We start from the raw sequence: 27,422 nt of genomic DNA on the forward strand, positions 1-27,422 counted from the left end.
TCTGGTGCGCCGCGCACGACTCAGCAGGACCCAAGCACCATGCGCAACCACGCGCCTCCGTACCATGTGTACTCGCGCGCGCATGCGCATGACTGCCACGTCATGCGCCGCATCACCTACCACTTGGTCCTTGCAACCCTTGTGCTCCACCACGCGCGCACGGTCAAAAATACAAAGGCGGCTCTCAAGCAGCTCGCGGCGATGCGAGCGTGCGTAGTGCAAAGTGCGCCACCAAAGCGCCACATTGCGCCTCATCGCCCACGCCACGCGCGCGCGCGCGAGCGTGTGCGAGTGCGAGTTAGGGTGCTCCGCACCCTTCGCGAGGACACTAGTGTGTGCTTCTATGAAACAATAAGGATGAAGAGTTCCACCTTAAACACCCATTTAAGTTCCATCTCTCCTCCTATGTGGGACAAGTTGCTACTTTCCCTTTAGTTTCAGCATTGAATGTTCCAAACACCCAACTTTGAGCATCGATATCTCATTTATCTTAGCTCCGCTTTGGACGTGGTTTAGTTCGTTGCGAAGCTCTTGCTACATAGAACACAAACCCACAAATAAATATATAAAACCCGCTCATTTTATTATATGTATTTATAGTCCAAAAATAGGAAAAAATCATTTTCCTATATTTGTGAAAATGCTATTTTCACCTATTTTTCCAACAAGCTCTACCCCTAAGAAAGAGAGGCTGCTTTTCGTGAAACCCTCAACTCAATAATAGTTTTGCATCAAGCCTTGAAAGTTAGACCTAAGGCACATAACAATTAGCAATTCGGACGAAGGCCGAATGGTGCATGTACTCCCTGGTCTTTTGGCTATCAACGTCACCACATGATGCATAAGATTAACCGTCTGCTGCTTTTAATATTATTTTCATGAAATTAGTAAAATAACGTTAAAAGTAGTGCAATTACACTTTTTACCCCATGAGCGCCCACACACACACACATATATATATAGAGAGGCCGGTTATCATACAATATTCCTATTCGTACATTACGTACGCTATAACCACAACCGTCAGATCATCTCAATTAAACCCCGTGCTTAACTATTAAATTAATCAAATTAATATATATATATATATATATATATATATATATAGGGGATGGATCATGAGAAAACTAGTTTAAATGAGAAAACCAAAAAACTAACTAAAAAAACCTAAAAAAAACCAAAAAAATACCAAAATTTTTTTTTTTTTTTTACAATTTTTTAATAAAAAATCGCTACTTTATATGTATGGAAAAAATTTTCAAAAAAAAAAAAAAAAAAAAAAAAATTTTTTGTTGTACTGCACATGTGCACTAATACGGAAAGCCTAAACCACTTAACCCACCACCCACCGACACCCCCCAAAAACCTAAACCCCCCCACCCCCACCCCCCAAAACCTAAATTCACCCTCCCACCAAAAGCCTAACCCCCCCACCCCCCACCCCCCAAAAACCTAACCCCCCCCACCCCCCACCCCCCAAAAACCTAAAACTAAACCCTAAACATAAACCCGAAAAAAACCTAAACCCCCCACCCCCCCCCCCCCAAAAAAAAAACCTAAACCCCCTCCCCCACCCCCAAAAACCTAAACCCCCCCACCCCCCACCCCCAAAAACCTAAACCCCCCACCCCCACCCCCAAAAACCTAAAACTAAACCCTAAACATAAACCCGAAAAAAAACCTAAACCCCCCACCCCCCCACCCCCAAAAAAACCTAAACCCCCCTCCCCCCACACCCAAAAACCTAATCCTAATCCTAAACCTCCAAAAAAACTAACCCTAAAAGCTAAACTAGACTCAAAAAGCTAATTTTAAGCATGTAATGCAATTGTAGTACATGTTACATTGCACATGTGCACTACTATAATAATAGTGTAGAAAACAAGACGACACCATAAATCTTTTTTTATGTCATAAAAAATATGCTCGAATATACTTGAATGAAAGATAAGAAAATTTGTGATCTTATGGTGCCATTTTTGTTTTAAAATGATAACGTATGGAGAAATGGGAAATGTTTGAAAATTTATATATTTTTTGTTCCAATTTTACCCCTCCTTCATTAAAAGTCCCCCCTCCTTCATTAAAAGTCTCCCTCCCTCTCCCTTTTAGTGGATTTTAGTTAGTTTTCTAGTTTTCTCATTTATATCTAGTTTTCTCATGATCCTCTCCCTATATATATATATATATATATATATATAGGGAGAGGATCATGAGAAAACTACATATATATGAGAAAACTAGAAAACTAACTAAAAACCACTAAAAAGAAGGGGGGGGGGAGACTTTTAATGGAGGGGGGACTTTTAATGAAGGAGGGGCAAAATTGGAACAAAAAATATATAACTTTTCAAACATTTCTCATTTCTCCATACGTTATCATTTTAAAACAAAAATGGCAGGTTTAGGATTTATGGTGTCGTCTTGTTTTCAATACTATTATTACAGTAGTGCACATGTGCAATATAACATGTACTATAATGTGCATTACATGCTTAAAATTAGCTTTTTGAGTCTAGTTTAGCTTTTGGGGTTAGTTTTTTTGGAGGTTTAGGATTAAGATTAGGTTTTTGGGTGTGGGGGGAGGGGGTTTAGGTTTTTGTGGGGTGGGGGTTTAGGTTTTTGGGGGGTAGGGGTGGGGGTTTAGGTTTTTTTTCGGGTTTATGTTTAGGGTTTAGTTTTAGGTTTTCGGGAGGGTGGGGGGTGGGGGTTAGGTTTTTTTTTTTTTTTTTTTTGGGGGGGGGGGGGTGGGGGGGTTAGGCTTTTGGTGGGAGGGGGGTTTAGGTTTTTGGGGGGTGGGGGGTTTAGGTTTTTTTCAGGTTTATGTTTAGGGTTTAGTTTTAGGTTTTCGGGAGGGTAGGGGGTGGGGGGTTTAGGTTTTTGGGGGGTGGGGGGGGTTAGACTTTTGGTGGGAGGGTGAATTTAGGTTTTTGGGGGGTGGGGGTGGGGGGTTTAGGTTTTTGGGGGGTGTCGGTGGGGGTGGGTTAAGTGGTTTAGGCTTTGCGTATTAGTGCACATGTGCAGTACAACCAAAAAAAAAAATTTTTTTTTATTTTTTTCCATACATAAAAAGTAGCGATTTTTCTATAAAAAATTGTAAAAAAAATTGGTATGTTTTTTAGGTTTTTTTAGGCTTTTTTAGTTAGTTTTTTGGTTTTCTCATTTAAACTAGTTTTCTCATGATCCATCACCTATATATATATATATATATATATATATATATATATATAGAGGAAGGTTAACATATTTCACGGCTTATCATACTTCACGTAGGAGACAATGGTAACCGTTGGATTAGGGGTATAATCACGCATGGAACATATAATCACGCATGGGACCACATAATCACGCATGGGATCCAAAATCACGCACGTTATTTTGGTCAAAAAAATAATTACGCATGTTATATATTTCGTGAAGTACGTTAATGTACGTTAAGGCGTAAAGTACATTATACTTTCTCTCTCTCTCTATACATATATATATATATATATATATATATATATATATATATATATATATATATATATATATATATATATAGTGGAGAGTTCAAATGAGAAGAAATTACAAATTAAGAATAAAAAGAATAAAGGGTACAAATGTAATTTGAACAAATCATTTAATGAGTCTATCCTTTATTTTTGTTATTCAAATTAATGAATGTCTAGTCATCTAATGAGTCTATCCTAGTAAAAAAAATGTGCATCTTACACAATAAAAACAATCATGCACATGATCCTACATATTCAACTTTTCTTACACCATAAACATAACATTTCCTACACCATAAAAAAATGTTTGGGTGTAGGCAACAGAATGTGTAGGACCACAACATTTTTCATAAATTTGCGACACATAATAAAATATGTGTAGGACATTAACACTTTTAAATACTTTTGTCACTCCTAATAAAATTGGTGTATGACCTAACACATTAATGGTGGTGAAGAAGAAATTATTGTGTCATTAATGAGACTTGAGTAACTCTTGATAATATTTATTAGTATTCTATATCAAATTGTCTATCATACCCTTATTAATTAAAGCATTAATTAAAAGAGGACAAAATGATATCTTGATTCACAACCATTGATCACAAAAATGTAGGGCTTAGATTAATTTATTTTTCTTCTTGCAAGAACATTCTTCTCAAATGAACCTCCCTATATATATATATATATATATGAAACCGCCAAGGTTAAAATCGTCCATTACGAAATCAAAACACCCGGATAATCAGCAAACAAAAACTCAAAATCAAAACGTAAGATTCTTATTGTAACACCCCGAAAACGGGTTTGGTAATCAAACCCCGTTAATACTAAAAGACGGGTAAAGTACCGTTAGCGGTAAGAGTAACCCGATAAATATTAGGATTTAAACAAATAATCCTAATATTAAATACAACGTGAATAAATGCTTTTAAGGAAATAAAGTTTATAAGAAGTGTGAATTAACGGGACTTAAAATAATCTGAGTCATAATTTCCCCGAACCCACTAAGTTAACTAGGAATATTTAACTTAGTTAATAAGTGGGAATAGTATTAGAAATAGTTAAATTGTGTCCTACTTAATAACTAACTAAACTTGAGGGACCAAAAAGGGAAATACTAAAAGATTGGGTTTATTAATTAAACAAAACACAACACACACACCAAGTGTGTGTGTGTGTGTGTCGACTACGGCTGGAGAAAACAAGGGGAAACGCTTGTTCATCAAAGATCACCAAATTGAAGGAGTATTTGGGTCTCAAATTCGTGCATGAATGCGTAGAAACGATCACCAAGTCATGGGGATCACAAGGTATGTCACAAAACCTAGATTGGTTGAAGTTGAAATTTGAGACAAGTAGGTTACTTGCAAATAAATTGATGGATTATGATCCAAGGATGAAATTAGGAATGATTTTTATGTCTAGAAGCAAACCCTAGTCATTTACTTGTTGAATTGAGGTTCATAATTGTGAATTTCATGATTATCCAAACAAGGGGAAACCCTTGTTCATCAAAGATCACCAAATTGAAGAGTATTTGGGTCTCAAATTCGTGCATGAACGCGTAGAAACGATCACCAAGTCATGGGGATCACAAGGTATGTCACAAAACCTAGATTGGTTGAAGTTGAAATTTGAGACAAGTAGGTTACTTGTAAATAAATTGATGGATTATGATCCAAGGATGAAATTAGGAATGATTTTTATGTCTAGGAGCAAACCCTAGTCATTTACTTGTTGAATTGAGGTTCATAATTGTGAATTTCATGATTATCCATTTATGTGTTAAATGAGTTTTGTAGAAATAAGATGAACCCTAGAATTATGACTATTAAAATGGTGATTAACTGATTTCCATGAGATGAACAAGAGAATAGTATGCATGCTAAACATAATGGAATTGAAGTTATGTTTATGTTTAGTAGAAATAACTAGTTATGAACTAGTTGTAAATGTGTAAAAATTTATGCACATAAGGTGTTTGTTAAAATGCCTAAATGAGAACTGAAGTATTGAAATTAGAGTGAAAATGTGTATTTGAATGAAATGGCAATTACGCGTAATATGAAGTGATAAGGGTTCTAAATATTATGTTGATTTAGACTTAATGTTGTAACCCATGTGATCAAAAAGTAGTTAACTTTAGATAAGCTAAGTTAACTAATCATGAAGTCGAATAGTAGATTCGGCATAGAAAATAAGTGAGGTGGAATAGTCATGATTTTTATGACTAATTTAACCGCCTTGTAAATGATTGAAAATAGTTTGACGCCTAACGAGTTAGGTGGAGGCTTGGGAAAGGAAGCGGGTCAAACAAATCATGAATGGAGGAAAACCATAATTCGGATGCAAGGTAAGTATATCTTACACTAGTCATATATTTTAGAATATCCTTTTGTCGTATTAATTACGTAAAAGACAAATACCTAATTGAGATATGGTGTTCCAGCGTGTAGTCGTACGGAACAAGATAATCAAATATGATGAGAAACCATAGTGATGGCTAAAAATGAGTTAAATCGGTAATTCGATCATATTATGAAGAATGAAACGTGTACTTTTAATGGTTACCATATAAGGTAAATCATAATAACCAATAAGGGCAAAATGGTAATTTGGTCACACGTTGACCATAACCGTTAGTTTTGAAAGCCAATTATGACGTAATCCATAATAGGCCAAAAAGTGTTAAGGAATGGAATTATAAGTAAAATGACCGCACGTTGTAAATCGGAGCGAGTCATATATACGAGGTGGTAATAAATGTCATCTCGCTATTAAAATTGGTCATTTAGACCAAACAGGTCAAAAGGTGAAATTATCACCCTTTGACAATATCGACTAATGGGTTATCAAGTTGTATGATTTTAGGGAATAAATAGCACATGGATGTTTACAACGCTATCACTTAGCAGCCACTAAGGCAAGGTATTGAAACGGGTCAATATATTGATCCGAGCCAGGTATGTATAATAACACAACTCATCATGTAGAATTTGGAGTTCTATAAGAGTCAGAAAAGGTTAAAATATAGATATTCGGTTATCTTTTAGGTAAACCGAATAAATTAAGTTATTATTATAGTGTTTTAGAAGCACATGGGTTTATAAACAAGATTATAGTTAAAAGGTCGGATTTTGGGTCAAACAAGTATGTAAAGGTCCTTTGTAGTAAAAGAGGGATGAAAATTGACCAAATTGCCCTTGTAAGCTAATTCGAACGAACAACCCTTAAAGGTGGTTCGGAAACGAGTTTTAGGATTAAATAAATGCTTAGAATAAGTATAGATAGTGAAAGATGTAAATTTTTGGGTCAAATGACTTTATATGAGTCTTTGCCGCAAAATGATAATCCGAGGGGTAAAACTCGGAACATATAGATATCCACATTAAATCCAACGCACATATAGTTGTGGTGGAAGATTACTTGATAAGAAATGTAGGAATAAGATGCTAGAAATGAATGAAAACGATTTCAAGTTTTAAAGTGCTTAAATACCCTTAACGGGTCAAAATAAGCATACGAGCGAAAACGGGTTAAAATATATAAGAAACCCGCAATTAGAACCTAACATGGTAGTCTTAACTACACATCTAATTGTTGGATAACTTATGATTTGTAAAAGTTTTAATAAATCCGTATTTTTATAGTATGTGTAGTCTTAACTACACATCTAATTGTTGGTATTTACATGTAAAACCGTTATATAATAACAAGGGTCTTACACTTATTCAAAATCGTATTAAAAAATCCAACAAGTAGTCAAAAATCGATCGATTCTTATTCACTAACTCCTTCTGCGAATTGAATTTCTGTTAAATTTGGAAGTTCAGAACTGAAACAAATCGATAGACCGTCTATCGAAAAAGATGATGCAGGATGAAAATCAAATAAAATATGCGAAATACACATCAAACGTGCGAAAAACATTACAGACAAAAAGAAAGGTTGTGTTTTTTGTAAAGTTTGCGAAATCATATAACATAACATGCGATTATAAAAAAAGGTAATAATGTTTAAGATGTCTTATGATGTGAGAATTCATGATTTAAACACATGCGATTTCAAAAAAAGTAAATAATCTTTGAAATTTCTTATAGTTTGCGAATTCAGGATTTTACACATGCGATTTCAAAAAAAGTTAATTATCTTTGAGATGTCTTATAGTTTGCGAATTCGTTTTCGAATCATATGCGATTTTGAATAAATGTTGCTAATACTTTCAAATAACTTTGTCCTTAAAAAGCAAAAAAAAAAAAAAAAGAAATTACGAATTAATAACTAAAATAAATAAAAATTAACTATTTTATATAAAAAAAATTAATTTATTACCGATTTGACTGTAATTTGACATGTAATGATCAATTTTACAATAAATACTACTAAACTTACCACCATACCTACATAATAAATTTACTATTTTTATATAAAATACCCAAGTAACTACCTTCCATATTAAGACATAGAACACAAAAACACACACAACACACCCACAAAAAATGGCATCTGAAGATTCAGAAAAAATAAAAAACATTGCAATTAAAGAACTATTGTCAACTTGCACGTTGACAAAAATAAGCACTGATGTCACCTCTTCTCATTTGATTCTTGATGTGCAGGGGAAGATTCTTGAAGAAATCAAGAAAAATCAAGAGATGTGGGAGAGACTACTTGAAGAACCACCATCAAGCTTCAGAGACGCAACTTTGAATCACATAAAGGAACAATCTCGAGCTGATGACTTAGCCTTCTTTTTCCTGAAAGATGCTCTAAACACTATGAAGGAGAAGATGGAGTTCAGCTCAGCTGAACGTGACAAAATCTTTGTTTTAAGTAACTAAATTTCTGTTTAATCGTTTTATGGTTTTAGCTGTGATAGACAATAACAACTACTTTAAATTTATGTTTTAGGTACATGTTTTGAATACATCTTATGCTTCGTTATAATATAAACGCATGAATTATCTACACATCTTTGTCACAAAAAATAAGATAACTCAAAATCCAATGTACTAAATTGAAAAAAAAAATGAAAATCGCATGTAACCTACGTATATGATTTTGCATATGAAATCGCATTTTTACAAACTAAATCGCATAGTTGTATGAAATAAATTCACATGTATGAAATCACATGTTTGCCTGTAAAATCACATGTACATTAAAAAAAATTAATCTTCTTCATCTCAAACCTCCTCCCACTGATCTTCTTCTTCAGAGCCATCATCACTACTACCACTGTAATCTTCAAACTCATCTTCCTCTTCATCGTCTTCGACCTCGTTGTCTTTGTCTCTGGGATCTTTTTCAATCTGGACGCCCTTCATCTTCTTTTGTTGTTTGCCTTGTTATTTGCCTTTCAGTATCTCGCAAGTCCGAATATCATGACCTTTTTCATTGCATACACTACATGTCCTTGACCTTTTTCCTTTGCGGCTGATCATTTGTTCCTTCTTGGATTTAATCCTTTTATGCGAGCCACGACCTTTGTTTCTTATACCAGCCGGCACACGGACAGTAGGAGGTGCATTAGTTACTGGTTGTTGGTAACCAATCAACTTTGAAATTCGGTTAAAATTTGGATCAAGTTGCTTGGTTATACGACTCTGATCAAATCTCTCTTTAAGCTGCCTCATGATCCCTCACTAAAACAAGTTGATCAAGGTCGGAAATCAAATTGTTAACCAAATACTCCCCTGTGTGGATGATTTCACGAGCAATCCGTTTAGCCTTGTGTTGCACATCCTTGTCACCCACCTTTATATCGAACTTCACATTTAATTCATTCGGCACCACATCCTTTGTCCATCTCTTCATAACATATTTGTTTGGTATTTCTTTAACACCAAACATCTTGAAAAGAAAATAGATGTGTTTACATAGCAGCCCATACTGCTCAAAACGTAACAACTACACTGTGCAGTTACATCATTTTCAAGATTCTTGAACCACGCCTAAGAAAACCAAAAAAAATATATTAAATATTAAATGCATGTGTAAATTAACAATTTCGCATGTCTAAAAATCATTTAATTGTATTAATACAAAATCTCATGCGTAAATCAAAATCGCATATTGCAAAATCATGTTCTGAAATGAAATTCGCATATAGGTTTTCAAAATCGTATTTTTTAAATATATATGCTACAATACCTCTAATAAACCATCTCCATGAGCTTTAAAGTCTTTCAACGATATCCTGATCTATGGACCCTCGATTTTGGTGTCCATCGGCAGACATTCGGTAATTGTTCAATATATCTTTATTTGCTAATCAAAGAATATAGACCTGGTGTATATCATAGCAGCATCTTTTTCCAAAGTAGTTTCGCTCCAATCAGCAGGCTCAGTATATCTTGAAATATGATCATTCTATCTGTGATTGAACCTTTGGACATCCATTGCACCGTCAAAATGATTCATAAACTCTACAAGAGTGATTTGTGAATTTGACACCTGGCAAAAAAAAAAAATGATTCTCGCTCTCTGATCTCGAAGTTGTTCGCATGAGACAAGACATGGGCTCATGCTGGTAAAAATCCGGAATCCACATGTATCTCATCGAATACATATCATCTATCCATTTGTTTTCAGTGAGACCGAACTCAATCATCACCAACTTCCACTGTCTCTCGAATTCTTCAGGCTCAATGGAATCAGTTCATACAATATCGCACATCCTCCTTTTAAACTCATCATTATTTCACAACTCGTGTCCAACCTATACCGATAAATGCTTTTTATATCAGCCTATAACAAAATCTATATTATAAAAAAATCGCTAATGAAATAAAATATAGCATACTATACCTTATCTGCCACTTTTTTCATTATGTGCCACATGCACAATCGGTGTCTGCTGGTAGAAAAAACCTCCTCAATAGCCTGTTTCATAGCAGGGTCTTGGTCCATCACTACAACCTTTGGCTGCCGACCAAATGACTTTACGAATGAATTCAGAAGCCATTTATATGATTCAATGTTCTCCGATGCCAATAACCCAGCTCCAAGGGTTACATTTTGACAGTGATTGTCAATCCCTGTGAACGGAACAAACACCATCTTGTACCTGAACAAACACATGCGAAGTACACATTTAAAACATGCGAAATATACAGATATCACATGCGGAAATATATAGTGTATCATGCGACATATTCAACACCTGCTATTCAATATATAATAACATGCGATATTACAATTTAGGAAAATCATATAACATGCGAAAAATAAATAAAAAACATGTTTGTCTTGAAACACTTACCTGTTTGTCCAGAAAGTTGCAGCGAACGATATCACATCCCTAAACTCCATAAAGTTAAGCTTGCATAACCCATCAGCCAAAAACAAACCAGTTAACCGTTTGTCATCATCAACAGAATATTTAAACGAATAATCAACAAAATACTGTTTTTTGTCGGTCATCCTATTAATCACCATGCCAGCGTCATATTCTCCTATATAGCTGTTAATTCGATTCCTAAAATTTTTTGCAATCATCAACCGTGGCGCCAACGTTCTCGAAACCACCATAACGTTTCCTCATGATATGGAAAGCTTTGACAGGACCAAGGTTTAAAGTGCCTAGTTCCCATATCATCTCCTCCTGTACATCTGACATTTGTCTGTACGTTGGCAGCATATGAATATCATGTGGACATACAAACTTATGATTATGGCCACCAACAAATCTCTTTACTGTATATAATCTACCATCCACCGTGCAAATCATAAGTTAAGCTTTGCATCCGGTTCTGATGGTCCCCCTGTTCCTTGATTTGAATTACTTTTTTGACTTCGAATAACGATCTTCAATACACAATAGCTTATGACCCTCTTTAGAACAAACAAAATACTTAGTTTTGATTATACCACCACTGTGTACTTCACCACCCTTCCGAGTAGAAAAACCACCTAACTTAGCATATGATTTGTAAAACGCATGTGCTTGTTCAATAGAGGTAAATTGCATTCCAACCACGGGTGTAGCTGATGCTTCAACCTCCGGAATGTAAACCATTTCGTCTACATAAATCAAATAGAAAAAACACATGCGAATTATCGAACTCATTACATGTGATATATTAATAACTGCATAATTTCATCGTAAGAACAACAACACGTGCGAATTGTATGAACAATAACATGCGAAAATGATGGTTTTGATTAATATCTTTTACACATGCGATTTATTATACCATAAACATGCGAAATTCCGTAAACAGAATAAACATCAAATGCGAATTGAAAGACTCTTAACATGCGAACTTGTACATGTTGCTTTCATATAAAAAATATACTCAACATTCAAACTTCAAAAACAGCTACAACAATGCAAAATCATTGCTACGATTAAACAAAACAAGTCTACGAACAATTTAAAGATCTGAATTAACATAATTACCATTAGAACACTCGTTTACAGCACTTGTACTTGCATTTGGATTTGGATTTGCAGGTTGCGGATTTAAAAATCCTCAATCGAAACTCTCTGATATGCAGATAATTGAGCATGATCACCGATCGGTCGAGTTTCTTCAAAATCAACATCTGTATTTCGTCCGGTGCTGCTCTGTGGATCCATTGAAAAAAAACAATTGAATCAAACCCTAACGCAGAAGAACGAAAACTGCAAGAGAATTATGAAAAATTTGAAACTGATTCGAATGATAATTACCGGGATATTAGTGTAACGAACTTCTCGCTGATTGAATGAAGAGACGAATTTGCCCTCAGATAATTGAATTAATTGTCTGATTTAACCTTATCAAAGAAAAACGAATCAGGACACGTGTACGACCACTACAGTCGCGTATGTAATGTACGATTAGGGAATTTGTGTCCTACACTTCGCCTATATATATATATATATATATATATATATAGGGGATGGATCATGAGAAAACTAGTTTAAATGAGAAAACCAAAAAACTAACTAAAAAAGCCTAAAAAACATACCAATTTTTTTTAATTTATATAAAAAATTCGCAGGTTTTTATGCATGGAAAAAAATTCAAAAAAAAAAAATAAATAATTTTTTTTGTTGTATTGCACATGTGCACTATTATGAATATAGTGCACATGTGTAGTACACATTAATGCACATGTGCAGTACAACAAAAAAAATTTTAATTTATTTTATATACAAAAACTAGCGATTTTTTTATAAAAAATTGTAAAAAAAAATTGGTATGTTTTTTTAGCTCTTTTTAGGTTTTTTAGTTAGTTTTCTAGTTTTCTCATTTATATGTAGTTTTCTCATGATCCTCTCCCTATATATATATATATATATATATATATATATATATATATATATATATATATATAGGTTAGGGTTCATGCGAGAACCACATTTATTGCGAGAACCGCGAGAACCAATGTGAACACTACGAAATAAACCCACTACACCACCAAAAACCTAAAAAAACCTAAATCCCCACCCCCCCCCCAAAAAAAAAAAAAAAAAAAAAAACCTAACCTGTAACACCCCAACCCCACTAGGGCCGACGTGTCACTCTTACGGATATCAAAACTAAAACCAATCCATAACATTAAATAAAAGATTCTAATTACATTTATTACATTACTGAAATAAATAATCTTGGCCAGCAACTTCCTAACGCTCCTCACTAAAATCCGATCATCCCATATTACCTGTAAAACAAATTGGAAAAACACAAAAAGAACTAATACGGCTGAGCCAAAAATTGCTCAGTAACGGAGAAATCAACCGTACAAGTAAAGTCATGTCAGCGGAAACAGAACACAATATAACATAACATAATTGAGACCGAACTGAAACGGTTACTGACACGGGTACTAAAAATAGATGAAGACACTTGACTGATACACAAACCGATCTGAACTATAATGGAAACTGATATGGAACAAAAGTCATTCAGATGCATAACTGATATCGAACCCGGCAGAAAACCAATGTAGAGAACTGATACATGGCTGACCATGATGATTAAAACCATTTTTTAAAAACGAACTCATTTTAGAACATCCTTTCATAATGCTAATATGTTTTATACGAGGGGCGAAACTATATTCTTTTATCGAAGGTTTGAATCTTATCAAAATATAATAATTTATCGTACTTCATAGTAAATCATAATTAGACAAATAACTAATTATCTAACACTGAAAAGTTAAATCTAAGGAATAGAATGAATCAAATAAATTGGTTTTCAAAACGTAATACTTATGATAATTTTGTAAACCGACATGGGATACCGATGCAGAAACAAAAACAGATACACTGACCGAAACGTTTTAAAAACGGTTTAAAACTCCTATAACGTTTAAAAGAAACGAACATTCAAAAATATTATTTTTAAACAAATGTTTGGATTAAAATTACTTCTATTAATTGTTCATATTTCAAAAGTTACTATTTAATCAAGATAATTGTTTTCGTAGCTTTTGAGATTATATTTATAATAATCAAGATAATTATTTTCATAGCTTTGGAGATTATATTTAATAAACAAAAAAAATTAGAGTACTTGAGTTTAAAAGTGTAATAATTTAATCCTTACAGAGTTTCTTTGAACCGATCTGGACAATCGACATGAAACAAAGACATGATTCGATGACGATATAGAACAGACCTTAGATCCAATATTAAACAAAGATTCTGGCGGATACAAACTAAACGTATAACACAAATTCTTAATCCAAATCGAACTGATATTGAGACGGACGTCTTATAAACCGATACCGAGTCAAAACACTTATAACTAATACAAAACAGAATCAAATACTGAACATATCAAAAACATAATCCGGTACATAATCGGAACCATAGTCAGAGTATATATAATCAGATGAACACATAACTTATCATAACATAATCAGAAACAGAACATATTCACATACCGGAACATATACCAACTTACACGACAGATATATCAACAAAATAAGTCGTGTAACATAGAAGCACCCAAAGCCAGAAACAAGAAACAGAGGGGTACACAGGTAGCTACTCTATGCACCAATGAGATGGTGAGTGGTGCGTGCACCCATTATTCCATCCCCCAGAAGTCAGTAACAGAACTAGGATCGATCCATATGCCTCTAAGTGGCCAAGGTGCTACACAAGCACAAGCCAGAGATGCCGTGATTTTGATTACGCACTATCACGGAAAGTGTTCATGTCGTTGACGCCCAAACGAAAAGTCTGAAACGCTCGGATGACAGAGTACAAAAGCTTAGGCCATGTAAATTATTTATAGACAACTAAAATTAATTTACCAATAGGAGCATGCGACCATGAGTACAAGTCTGAGGTATGACATGCTAATAACCAAAACCAACAATACTTACAAGAACAAAGCTAACGGACAATTTTCAAAAAGACTAAAGATATCACAATAACATAATGAAGACTGACCAGTGATGACAAAATCCGTACTACAAAGTAACGGAAACAAATTTACACTATGATGAAAAAAAAAACAGAATCCGTACCTTAGTTAGCAAGCAAAACAAAATCCACAAGTAAAGGCCTCCTCAAAAATTAAGCAAACCTAACATGACTTAAACCTACTTGTAACAATTACCCAAATACACTCGCGAGTTAACACACACACAATTATTTAACCCATTATATGAAAGAAGTTTATCATGTGCGTGATTAATTAAAAGCATAATCGTTAAAATATGTGAAAAAATATTGATTTAACTCCTTGTGACTTAATAATAACTAGTGAAATTCCCCCGTGTTTCGTGGCGGGAATTCAGTCGGTATCAGTTCGGATGGTTATGGTAACAACACTTACTATTATAATCGAAAGAGAAAACATTACATCGATCGCATGCAATAACAACAAATATTGATATTTGTACCATTGTTGTTCAGTTGACGATATCAGGTTTGTTTGCATTCTATGTTTATTTTATTTCAACATTCAGATATTTAGTTTTTATGAAAATGGATAGTGCGCAAGCTATCGTACAAAACCGAATCAATACCGGTCGAATAACATCTATATGGATACCAATATTTATTTTTATTGTTCTTTCTATGGATAAACTGATAGCGTATCGCTACCATACCATATCGAGCTGAACCGAACAACATCAATATTGGTATGCATTAATTTTATGGTTTTTGTTTGATAACAGATACTTGATCGCATCTTAAAAGTCGTATGCTAAAATTAATTAAAGTGCTAAAACCAAAAAATAATAAAAAGTAAAAAAAAAACAATACTATAAAAAAACTTAAACTACTCTTCATTGGCATTTTCTATTAATATGTATAATATATGTTTCAAAACACTAAATCATAGAAATATACCCTTATTTTGTGACAAAGGTTAACAACACTAAATATACTATATATTAAATATACACATGATATTAACACACCATGCACACATCCATACGTGCACTACTCCATGCACACACATACATGCATCACTAAAATAAAAGAAGACACGCATATATGCACTTAATATTAAATACATACACATCACCTTATACCATACCTACACACACCATACTAAAAAACACGCCTATTTCCGACAAAGTTTTTTGTCGGAAATTGGTCGGAAAACGGCGTTACCGACCAATTTCCGACTAACTGGCTTTTCTCGGAAAAATCTAGTCGGTAAAGTTTTCCGACAACGTTCCGATGATTATTTCCTACATATTTCCGACAAAAAAAGATGTTAGAAGTTCCGACGAAATTCCGAGTAAATTCTGACTACATGTTTCCGACGACTATTTCCTACATGTTTCCGACAAAAAAAAGATGTTAGAAGTTCCGACGAAATTCCGAGTAAATTCTGACTACATTTTTCCGACAACATTCCGACGACTATTTCCTACATGTTTCCGACAAAAAACGATGTTCAGAGTTCCGACAAAATTCCAAGTAATTTTAATAATTAGTTTTTTATTTCTTTTCTACTTTTCCAACCATTTTCCGAGCTACATTTCCTACTATTTTCCGACCAAACAATTTTAATTATAAAAATAACAAAAAAATCTGCTAAAAATGCAGGAAAAAACTATAAAAATCATGTTTAAAACAAAAATCTACAAACTAAGATATGATTATCACGTCCCGTTCAAAAGTTTCAATACAAAATACAACACTGTTATCAAATTACGAGCTTACCCACAAAATATGATACCGTTGTCAAATTACAAGTTTCCCACAAAAATACGACACGGTTATAAAACTACAAGTTCAACCACAAAAGATGATAAACTTAAACTAGACTACAACGGATTGCCTGGATTACCAAATTTTTTTAGTAGCTCGGTTATTTGTCGTTGCACTTCTTCCTTCATTTCTTCTCTCACTTGTTGTTGAGCCTCTTCAACACGGTTTTGCAACATATCCACTTGAGCTTGCAAGTTTTTCACCTAAAAAATGTTTAGTATACATGATATTAGTAAACAAATTGAGATGTCAAAACAATCACAAGTAACTAATTTGGGTCTTGTTTTTTTAATCTGTATCGCATGATGGGTAGGGCCGCCCGTTTTCACCTGTACCCAATAACCAAACCCGACCCAAATGACCGAACCCATACCCAATATAACCCCCCAAAAATTCCTAAACAATCTATTTTGCAGCCCAATATAACCCTTTCTGACCTTAAACTAGTCTGACACAGACAGACAACCGAAAATAATCATCGTTTTAATATGGTCTGTTCCGAACCAAGTATTTTGCAGGGAATGAAGTTAAAACAATAAATTTTGCAGCCCAAAATAATCAGCACATACATTATTTCAATATATTTATACAATTTTCTATAATTTTTATTTGTTTTCTAAAGTCAGGGAATGAAGTTAAAAAGAGTGTATGCTTTTCTTATCTCTTCTTAAAAAGAGTGTATGCTTTTCTTATCTCTTATACTCATCTTTTAAATTTATTACCAGTGCATCTCATATAAGGTGTCATATAAATGAAATCCTAGTTCGAACCAAGTAACAAAAGACTGGTCAGTGGTTCGTGACTGAAAACTAAATGTTAAAACTTAAAACTAAATGTTAAAACTTAAAACCAGGGAACAAAGAATATTTAATAATACCTGCTCTTGTGAGCGCTGGTATTCCGCATACGACGCCGACCCCGACGATGAAGATGGTGTGCCGTTAACGATGAAATGAGGATCCGAAGATCCTATCCCAAATCCTCTCCTTCCCTGCGCACGTTCCCACAAGTCAGCATCACCGACCGGATGTAGCGTGACGTCTTCCCCATACTTCTCGAGCATGGATCTCTCATATGCTTCCTACAATATATAGAAACACGGTTGCTATTTTGCTAAAAGTTGATACAATAAATACACAAAAATGATACAGGATCTTACATATGCTTTTCTAGATCGAGCAGTACAAAACTCCGCCCCGTCCAAGCTTTCATCATACAATCCGTCCCAAAAATTTTTCTTGGACTCTTTGGTAAGGTGGGTTGCAAGGAAGAGTTCCCTAAATGTGGGTGGCCGGCCCAATGCCCGTTCCTATAATAACAACATAATTTTAAGTAAAAACAATGACTAAAGTTTATAAGTATTTTTAAAACTATGTTCATAGTTAGTTCACTAGTTGCATGGACATACATTAATATTTCTTGTCTTTGTTCAAAGAAACGAATGTAAGTGGGGATAAGGAAAGTTGTGAAAAGCTACTTGGGATTTGTAAGGACATACATTAATATTGCCTGGGATTTGAGAGACATGCCTTGGCTGGATAACATAAAAATAAAAAATTATACACAATGCTTATTATTATCTCAAAGTAAGGGCGTTAAACTGGTCATGCTCGTGGATTGATGGGTTGAACCTAAGGATAAGCATTTGGTATTAGGTAAAGGTACCTATTTCCTCATTTTTTCAATACTGGTAAATAACGATACCGTACACCGAACCATTAAAAAAACAAAAATTAACAATTACCTAATTTTTGGTCGGAAAATGGTCGGAAATTTCCGACTAGTTTCCGACCACTTTTTTTTTAAATTTTTGTTTCCGAGTTTTAAACGTTATTTTTTCGGTTCCCCCTTTTGCGCACCATAACTATATATCAAATATTTTTTATTTTACCAACTTATACGTATATACATATACAGACGTATGTGTATACTATCGGGATCGGTTACTTAAACTTGCCTGTTTCACTATACATGTGTGTATACATTGAGACACATGCATACCTATACACATACGCACATACACATAGATACAAGTGCATACATTCACACACAATACATATACATAGCTAGGTATGTATATGATATCATGATCAATCATTATTAAAAAAAAACCAAAAATTAACAATAATATAAATGTTTGGTCGGAAAATGGTCGGAAGTTTCCGACTAGTTTCCGACCATTATATTTTTATTTTTCGTTTTCGAGTTTTAAACGTTATTTTTTCGGTTACCCCTTTTGCGCACCATAACTATACATCAAATATTTTTTATTTTACCAACTTATACGTATTATACATATACAAACGTATGTGTATACTATCGGGATCAGTTACTTAGACTTGCCTGTTTCACTATACATGTGTGTATACATTGAGACGCATGCATACCTATACACACACACACATACACATAGATACAAGTTCACACATTCACACAGAATACATCTACGTAGGTATGTGTATGATATCATGATCAATCATTAATAAAAAAACCAAAAATTAACAATAATATAAATGTTTGGTCGGAAAATGGTCGGAAGTTTCCAACTAGTTTCCGACCATTGTTTTTTTAATTTTCGTTTTCGAGTTTTAAACGTTAATTTTTCGGTTCCCCCTTTTGCGCACCATAACTATACATCAAATATTTTTTTATTTTACCAACTTATACGTATTATACATATACAAACGTATGTGTATACCATCGGGGTTAGTTACTTGAACTTGCCTGTTTCACTATACATGTGTGTATACATTGAGACACATGCATACCTATACACACACGTAGATACAAGTGCACACATTCACACACAATACATATACGTAGGTATGTGTATGATATCACGATCAATCATTATAAAAAACCAAAAATTAAGAATAATATAAATGTTTGGTCTGAAAATGGTCGGAAGTTTCCGACTAGTTTCCGACCATTGTTTTTTAATTTTCGTTTTCGAGTTTTAAACATTATTTTTTTGGTCCCCCCTTTGCGCACCGTAACTATACATGAAATATTTTTTATTTTACCAACTTATATGTATTATACATATACGGACGTATGTGTATACTATTAGGATCGGTAGTATAACAAACGTTTTTCTATTTTTTTTTATTTACTTAAGTTTTCTGACCATTTTCCGACCACTTATTTTTTGCTTTTATAGTTTTTTTTTTGTCGGAACTTCGTCAGAACTTTCCTACAAAATTCCGACCATTTTTTTATTGGTCGGTAAATTGTCGGAAAGCAGTCGCTAAAATTTGTTTATTCTTTTTGTATGTATTCTGTTGGAAAATGGTCGGAATTTTCCGACCAAATTTGTTTTGTCGGAAATTTTGGTCAGAAATTACCAGATTTCTAGTAGTGCAACGTGTGCACAATAGCCACACACAAGATAACACACAAACTTGGATATGTATACACGGAACATTACAACAAATATATAGACTTAAGTTATTCTACAAATACTCCTAATTGTAAGAAGTGTAAGAAAGATTTATAAAATAAAAAGTGTTCAATAACCTAAACCCACTACATCACCACCCAAAACCTAAACACCGACCCCCACCCCACCACCACCCAAAAACTTACAAGTAGGAGCTTTTGTGTAGAGGGTTTAGGTTTTTGGGTGGTGGTGGGTGTTTAGGGTTTTTTTTTTTTTTTTTGTAGTGGTTTTTTTTTAAAGTCTTTGTACTTTTCTTACAATTAGGAGCCTTTGTATTTGATCCTAATCCTATATATACATACGTGTACAAATACACCATACACTCATCAATTCAGTATTTTCAAACACACATACATCGCACATAATCTTCGTTCGGCAGGTACACATGCAACACATACGCATTCATAAATCCGATCCAAAAACTTGTCGGACCAAAACCAAACAATCCACTAGTCGCCGGGATAAATCGAAACGACACCCTGATTTCTAAGTTTAAATTTGAATCAAAAGGAGATGTTTGACTGGTACCTTAATGGTTGAAAAAAAACAACCAGAATGTGAGACAAGCGCTGATATACAGATGCTAACTAATAGTGATAGCGATTATGTTTAGCGTTGATGGCGGTGACTGCGGCGGCACGACTGCAGATTTCGGAGGTGAGAACAAGAGGATAACGGAGACGAAACTCATACATGAGACTTGGTTCTTACCTGATTTACGGCAGCCGATGGTGGTGCTACGGGTTGTGCGGCACGATGGCGGGTAACTGTGTTGTCAGCGAGCGAACAGAAACTTAGTTGCCGGTTACGAAGTCGGAAACTGAATGGCGACGATTTAGGTTATGACCAGGAATCCCAATGAAGAAGATGATATAATTTATATAATTACGTTTTAGAATTCCTACCCTAGAGGATTAGGCAAATTTACAAACAAACCCTTTTGTTTAGTTTGAATTATAAAAGGTCCTAAACCATTTCATGTATGTGCATATAGAAGGGTTGTATCTAGAGTTTTTGGAGTTTTTCAAAATTATTTGAGTATTTTACTTTTAGTCCTAAAGTTTTCTATTAATTACTTTTAACCAAAAACTAACTAGTTTAATACCCGTCCGGTGGACGGGTTACACAAATAACGTAAGAAACAAACATAATCTATATTGAGGGTGTTTGGTATTGCTTCGCCTTTTCTTCTTTTCAATATCCTTTTCTCCATTTTGAAAAAGTCATGACCATCTAACTTTTCCTTTTCTTCTTTTCAAACCACAAAAACTACTTCTCAAACAGATTATCCAAACACTACAAAAATTACTTATTAACTTTCATAGTTAATTACATAGTTAGTCCATGTGGACCATGTGGTTTACACAAAGTAACAATCTAAGGTACTAATAGGTTAGAATCACTTCTTAGGGTACTAACTTTCCATTTTTTTTAACATGTGGGGGTATTAACGTTAATTCCCTGGTTAACTATTAGTACCTTAGATTGTTAGTTTGTGTAAACCATAGGGACTAACTATGTAATTAAGACCCCCACATGTTAAAAAATAGAAAGTTATTGTTAGTTTGTGTAAACCACGGACTAACTATGTAATTAACTCTAACTTTTAAGAAGTCTAAAAGTTAAAAGGAGCTCAAAATAAGTAATCGCATACACCCACATTAAGTGGACACAGATCTAAACAATATTACAAACAAAAGCACCATCCTTTAATCTATAAAAGGAAAATGAACGTGAATAATGTACAACCACAAAATAATATAAAATAAAACTGATAGATGACCAAAAGGTGAAACATTAGCTGTATTAGATGACCAAAAGATGAACGGCTAAAAGTGTTGCTGTGTTTGAAAAAAAAAAGTGATAATAAAACTATTGATGGTTCTAAAATATCTTTAATAGAAATAGATTTTCGAGAAAGATATATAACTTCAAAATTAAATTCCTATTTAGAATATATATCATAAGAATAATATACCTACCAGTAAAAGGTCCACAAAACCAGTTAATTATACATAAAATATTACCTTATATCCTAAATAAGAACAATAAATTAAAAAAAAACTTACACTATAAGCACCCTTGTACTGTGTAGCAAATTGGGAAACAGACTTCGTTGTTCTTAACAACAATTTAGAGTATTAGAATCCACTTTCCGAAACACCAAGGAAGAAGCCGCTAATACGGCTCCTATTTCTCCTATTTCGCCAACTAAATTAGACCTTGGTTTTCTTCTGGAGGCAGAGTAGACGGTTCAAATGATGTGCACGTCCTCGGGTCTCTCCTAACACCCACATAAAGCACATGGGGTTCCTATAGCGCGCTTGATGACGTAGTCAGTCTCCCACCTGATCGCCACTCGTACATTCTCTGGTAGCGGGCCCAACGACTTCAAGTTCTCCAATACACTCCATGCCAACATAGTTGTTGTGTACGCCACTGAGAAGTTAAACTTCACATTGGCACCTGCATCATAGTAGATTAGTACCCTCCAAGCATATTCACCTGCAATGGGAACCGTCGAAAAGGGCAGTCCCAGAATGGTTTTTGCAAGTGCATCCTTGTAGATAGAAATCCCTTATTACGTCCCATCCCCTTAACCAACTGTTCTTAACCACTGAAACCCGTCATCGACTTCGCAATGGAGTTCTCAAAACATGAGCAGAAAAACAAAAGAAGCAAATGAAACCGGCCATATAAGATTTAGGCTTGCACCGATGCAATGTGGCAAATTAAATCAATAACGCGAAAGCTGTAAAGAAAAAAACTAATATCAATGAGAGCATGAATTTTATAGATGTGGAAAGATATCAGGGTCGATATATCATATAATCATACACGTACCTGCATCCCCATTCACGACACATGATTTGGGTCCAATTTGAAAAGACTTTTGAGAGATTAAATATGTTCACAAACTTACCTGGTGTCACTCACAAAGTATGTGAATACAAGATCATCTTCAGTATATCCCAAAATCCCCTAAGCTTTCCTTCTGATTCCTCCCTGGGATTATGTAAGACATTATTACAAGGTTCCCGAGTGTTGATATTATTAATTCAAGTGAATATTTGTTTCAACACTTACTTGATTGCAGCTTTAATTTGTTCATAGGTAGCCTTCTTTTCAAGCCTTACACTCAAGTCAACAACTGAAACATCATCAATTGGTACGTGCAAGAAAAACTTTTAAAGTGTCCATGTAGTAGACCTGAAAGTTTTTAATGAGATAATTAGCAATTAATACATATATAACATAAACAAATGCTAGAAAAACATTCAAATCAATATTTAAGCTACTTTCAATTGACACTAAGCATGTTTATAGTTTCATCAATATTTGACATATGTTTATGCATAACGGGGATCGGGGCACCTTCGGTGACCCCGTGCGGGAACATGCTTACCGATTAGAGGGGGTGCCGCCATCAAGGCGGTGAGGTATTTGGGGGACCAAAATCGGTGGGAAGTCACCGAAGAGAGGGAGGAGAGAGGGAGGAGATGGACCAATCAAAATTTTTTTTTTTTTTAATAAAAAACCAAGTCACCTAAGAGGGGAGTGGCGCCATCAATTTAGGGTGTTAGGGGAGTTTAAGAGGGGAGTTGACGTGGCACACGAGGATTGGTTAAGCGTAAGAGAGGGGACTCCCCTCTTAGGGGAGTGCCCCTTACACCCTAACAATCTACTAACTAAAAGTTTCCTTAATAACCAAAATCATAAATAAGCAAATCTGACCTTGACAGTGCAATCCATTAGAGCAGCCACAGTTATCCTTCCATCAGGACTTATTGCCACCACTACAACATCATCATTCATTGGTAAAGTTCTCAAATTTGACACTGTTAAATGCACCAAATCCTAAGAATCAAAAACATAAAGCCATGTGCTAAAATGATCAAATAATATAACTCTAAAGTTAAAAAAACCGCTAAATTTTGTGGTTTCAAATTATATACACGCCTGACCAGAATCCTCAAACCTCTATTGTTGGATACATCCAAAAGTTAACACCATGATCTGTATTTCCAATCACAAAACCACCACCATCTGGTGTGTGAACAATTGATTGAACTGACCTGTGATCTCTAGAATAATGATATATCATAGAAGAAATGCAAGGGTTATAGACTTACAGTTCATTGATCTCTAGAGTAATGATATATCATATAAGATCACATTTAAAATTTTCAATTTAGTACCTCTTTATTACAAACTTACAAACAACTTGCCTGCTCAAACTGGTTATGAACAGTAGCAACTCTGCTTCTCCCACTTAATTAAGATCGAAATGTTTCATCCCCAATCCAACATTAACCATGCTACAATCAACAAACAAAGCCTTAGAATTTCAATAAGAAATATCAAATTATATAGATTGTTTCATAAAACATTCTAATAATCTTCAAGATCCATTAAACCCATTTAGGTTATGAGACAAAGAAACAAAATCGTGATGTGAAATAAACGATTTATGCAAATTACCTTAACGAACTTCCATCTACTATTTTTGTTGGCTCCATCTTGATCCCTAATTTCTCTGTTTTAAACCATAGAACGCTGCAACATCAGATGTAAATAATTAAGTTAAAATTAGGTCAAATTAAATCAAATAGATACAAAAATTGATCGGGTAGAACAAATTACGTGAATCGACGGCTTGGTGCTACCGGCGGATCAGGTTGCGCCGCCGCTACCTTTGCCGCCGCTCCTCTGTTTCTGCCGCCTCTTCTTCCTGGACCGACGAACTTTTTCGCGGTTTTCGGAGGCATCGTTTGAATGAAATTTGTCCGATTGATTGGAAAATTTTGGTGAATTGGAATGTATGAACGTGTGTTGGACGGTAGTCTCGAACCCTATGTTAAACGGGTCAATCAATTGGGAGAGAGAGACGACGGTGGGGAGGACGGTAGTCTAGAACCGTAGGTTAAACCGGTGAATCGGGTCTGCTTTAAAAGGAAGTGTACATGGAAGTTACAGGAACGTGGGGAGGAGACGACGTGGGAGAGATTAAATCAGAAAACCGTTCAAAACTTCCTCATTTTAGGAGAGAGAGAGAGTATAACTTCCATTGCAGTTTTTTATTTGAGTTTAAAGGGTCAAGATCAAAAGTTTATGAGTTTAGATGGCTAAGATTATCTTAAAAGTTGGTTAGACTTAATGGGTTCCATAGATATATATAATTGAATTTTTACTTTTAATCCAAAAACTTTTCATCTTTTACAATTTAACCTTACAACCTTTTTACATTCAACTTTAGTCCCCTATATTTTTCATCTTTCGCAAATTTTTCTTTTTATGCTTCATTCTAAATTTCGCTAGTCAACACGGGGTAAAGTGTGTGTGTGGTTCAACGTTTTTACGTCTCGTTCTAAGTTTTTCGAGTTAACACGACGCAACGTGCGTGTGTGGTTCAACGTTTTTACGTCGTCTATTTTTTCTCGTTTGACAAGTTTGTTATAACGTGCATGTCCTCAATCGACTTAGTTATTATTTTCTATGTTTTCCGTTTCGGTCTAATTGCTCCGTATTAACACGGCGCAAATTCAGTGTTGATGGTCGCTCGCGGTGGTATCACATTGATACTATTTGGCATGGTTTTACGCCCCCGCCGCAACGCGGGGGTGCTTAATACTAGTTATAATACGATTTATAACAAACTAAATGATACAACTATTACTAATAAAAAAATTACAATATTGTTAAATAATATTTACTAAAGAATAAATTACAAAAATCGTCCTTTATGTATGTCACTTATTGCAAACTGTGTCCTTTGTCTTCAATAATTACAGAAAACATACTCGATGTTTGCAAACCCTTGCAAGTTATGTTCTTTAGCCCTAACTCAGTTAATTTTTTTGTGGTTAAATCTGACCAAATAGACCCAGCATGAGGGTATTTTGGTCATTTTACTCTCATGTGGGGTCCATTTGATCAGATTTAACAACAAAAATACCCTCATATTGGTCCATTTGGTCAGATTTAACCACAAAAATTAACTGAGTTAGGGCTAAAGGACATAACTTGCAAGAGTTTGCAAACATCAAGTGCGTTTTCTATAATTATTAAAGACAAAGGACACAGCTTGCAATAAGTGACATACATAAAGGACGATTTTTGTAATTAACTCTTTACTAAATAAAGTGTTCGGTGTGTACGATAATCATTTAATTGATTGTACTCATTTAAGATAAGATCCGACATCTTAATTCAAAAGTAATTATTTTAGAGTTTTAGAATTTTCGTATATTACATAACACCCCCAAGCTAAATGCTAAAAACTACCCCTCCCCCACCTAAAAAAAACTAAAAAGAAACCTAACCTCCCACCCCCAAAAACCTAATCCCCCCCCCCCCCAAACACACACACACAAGCTAAATGCTAAAAACTAAACTATAAAGATAAACCCAAATTAAAACCTAAAAAAATCTAAAAAACACACAAAAAAATTTTAAACATGTTTTTATAAAAATCGCTACTTTTATTATCCAAAAAAATTTGTGTTTTTTAAAGTTTTTAGGTATTTTTGGTTGTGTTCACACCGGTTCTCGCAGTTCTCGCAATAAATGGTGGTTCCTAACGGGTTCTTCTCCTATATATACATATATATATAGGGAGGGGCTCATGCGAGAACCACCCTTATTGTGAGAACCTTGAGAACCAATGTGAACACAACCTAAAATAGCTAAAAAAACCTAAAAAAACCTAACCCCCCCCCCAAAAAAAAAAAAAAAAAAAAAAAAACCTAACCCCCCCCCAAGCTAAATGCTAAAAAAAACCTAAAAAAAACCTAACACCACCCCCCCCCCCCAAAAAAAAAACCTAAACCCCACTCCCCCACCCCCCAAAAACCTAAACCCCCCCCCACCCCCAAGCTAAAATGCTAAAAACTAAACCCCCAAAAAATCTAAAAAAATCTAAAAAAATCAAAAAAAAATCTAAAATTTTTTTTTTGAATTTTTTAATATTTTTTATGTTAAAATCGCTACTTTTAGAAGCCAAAAAAATTTTTTTTTTTTAAAAAAATTAAATTTTTTTTTTTTGGCTTCGAAAAGTAGCGATTTTTTTATAAAAAATATTAAAAAATTCAAAAAAAAAATTTTTTTGTGTGATTTTTAGCTATTTTTAGGCATTTTTGGTGTGTTCACATTGGTTCTCGCGGTTCTCACAATAAGAGGTGGTTCTCGCATGATCTTCTCCCTATATATATATACATATATATATATATATATACATACATATATATATATATATATATATTATCAGGAAAACGTTAAGTTCTACTTGAATTTCCATTTTATGCAA

General features: G+C 34.4%; 1 protein-coding gene and 1 long non-coding RNA gene across 3 annotated transcripts; both read right to left on the minus strand.

Moving 5' to 3' along the window:
• Positions 1–16,533: 16,533 nt before the first annotated feature.
• LOC110919895 lies at positions 16,534–21,329 on the minus strand. Its single transcript, XM_035985614.1, has 4 exons — positions 21,222–21,329; positions 17,837–17,986; positions 17,555–17,758; positions 16,534–16,880 (listed from the first exon to the last, which is right to left on the minus strand). Exons 1-4 carry the CDS (start codon positions 21,327–21,329, stop codon positions 16,734–16,736), a joined length of 609 nt encoding a protein of 202 aa, XP_035841507.1. The 3' UTR covers positions 16,534–16,733.
• Positions 21,330–22,042: 713 nt separating this feature from the next.
• LOC110915819 lies at positions 22,043–25,163 on the minus strand. 2 transcript variants are annotated; one of them, XR_004884475.1, is made up of 6 exons: positions 24,761–25,151; positions 24,599–24,673; positions 23,852–24,435; positions 23,204–23,326; positions 23,040–23,122; positions 22,152–22,868 (listed from the first exon to the last, which is right to left on the minus strand). It is a non-coding gene; the product is annotated as an uncharacterized LOC110915819 (long non-coding RNA). The 2 variants fall into 2 exon arrangements; XR_002579292.2 differs by having other exon boundaries at positions 22,043–23,122; positions 24,761–25,163.
• Positions 25,164–27,422: the final 2,259 nt, after the last annotated feature.

The sequence above is a fragment of the Helianthus annuus genome, chromosome 16 (assembly GCF_002127325.2).
Source record: "Helianthus annuus cultivar XRQ/B chromosome 16, HanXRQr2.0-SUNRISE, whole genome shotgun sequence".
In the NCBI taxonomy this organism is placed as follows: domain Eukaryota; kingdom Viridiplantae; phylum Streptophyta; class Magnoliopsida; order Asterales; family Asteraceae; genus Helianthus; species Helianthus annuus.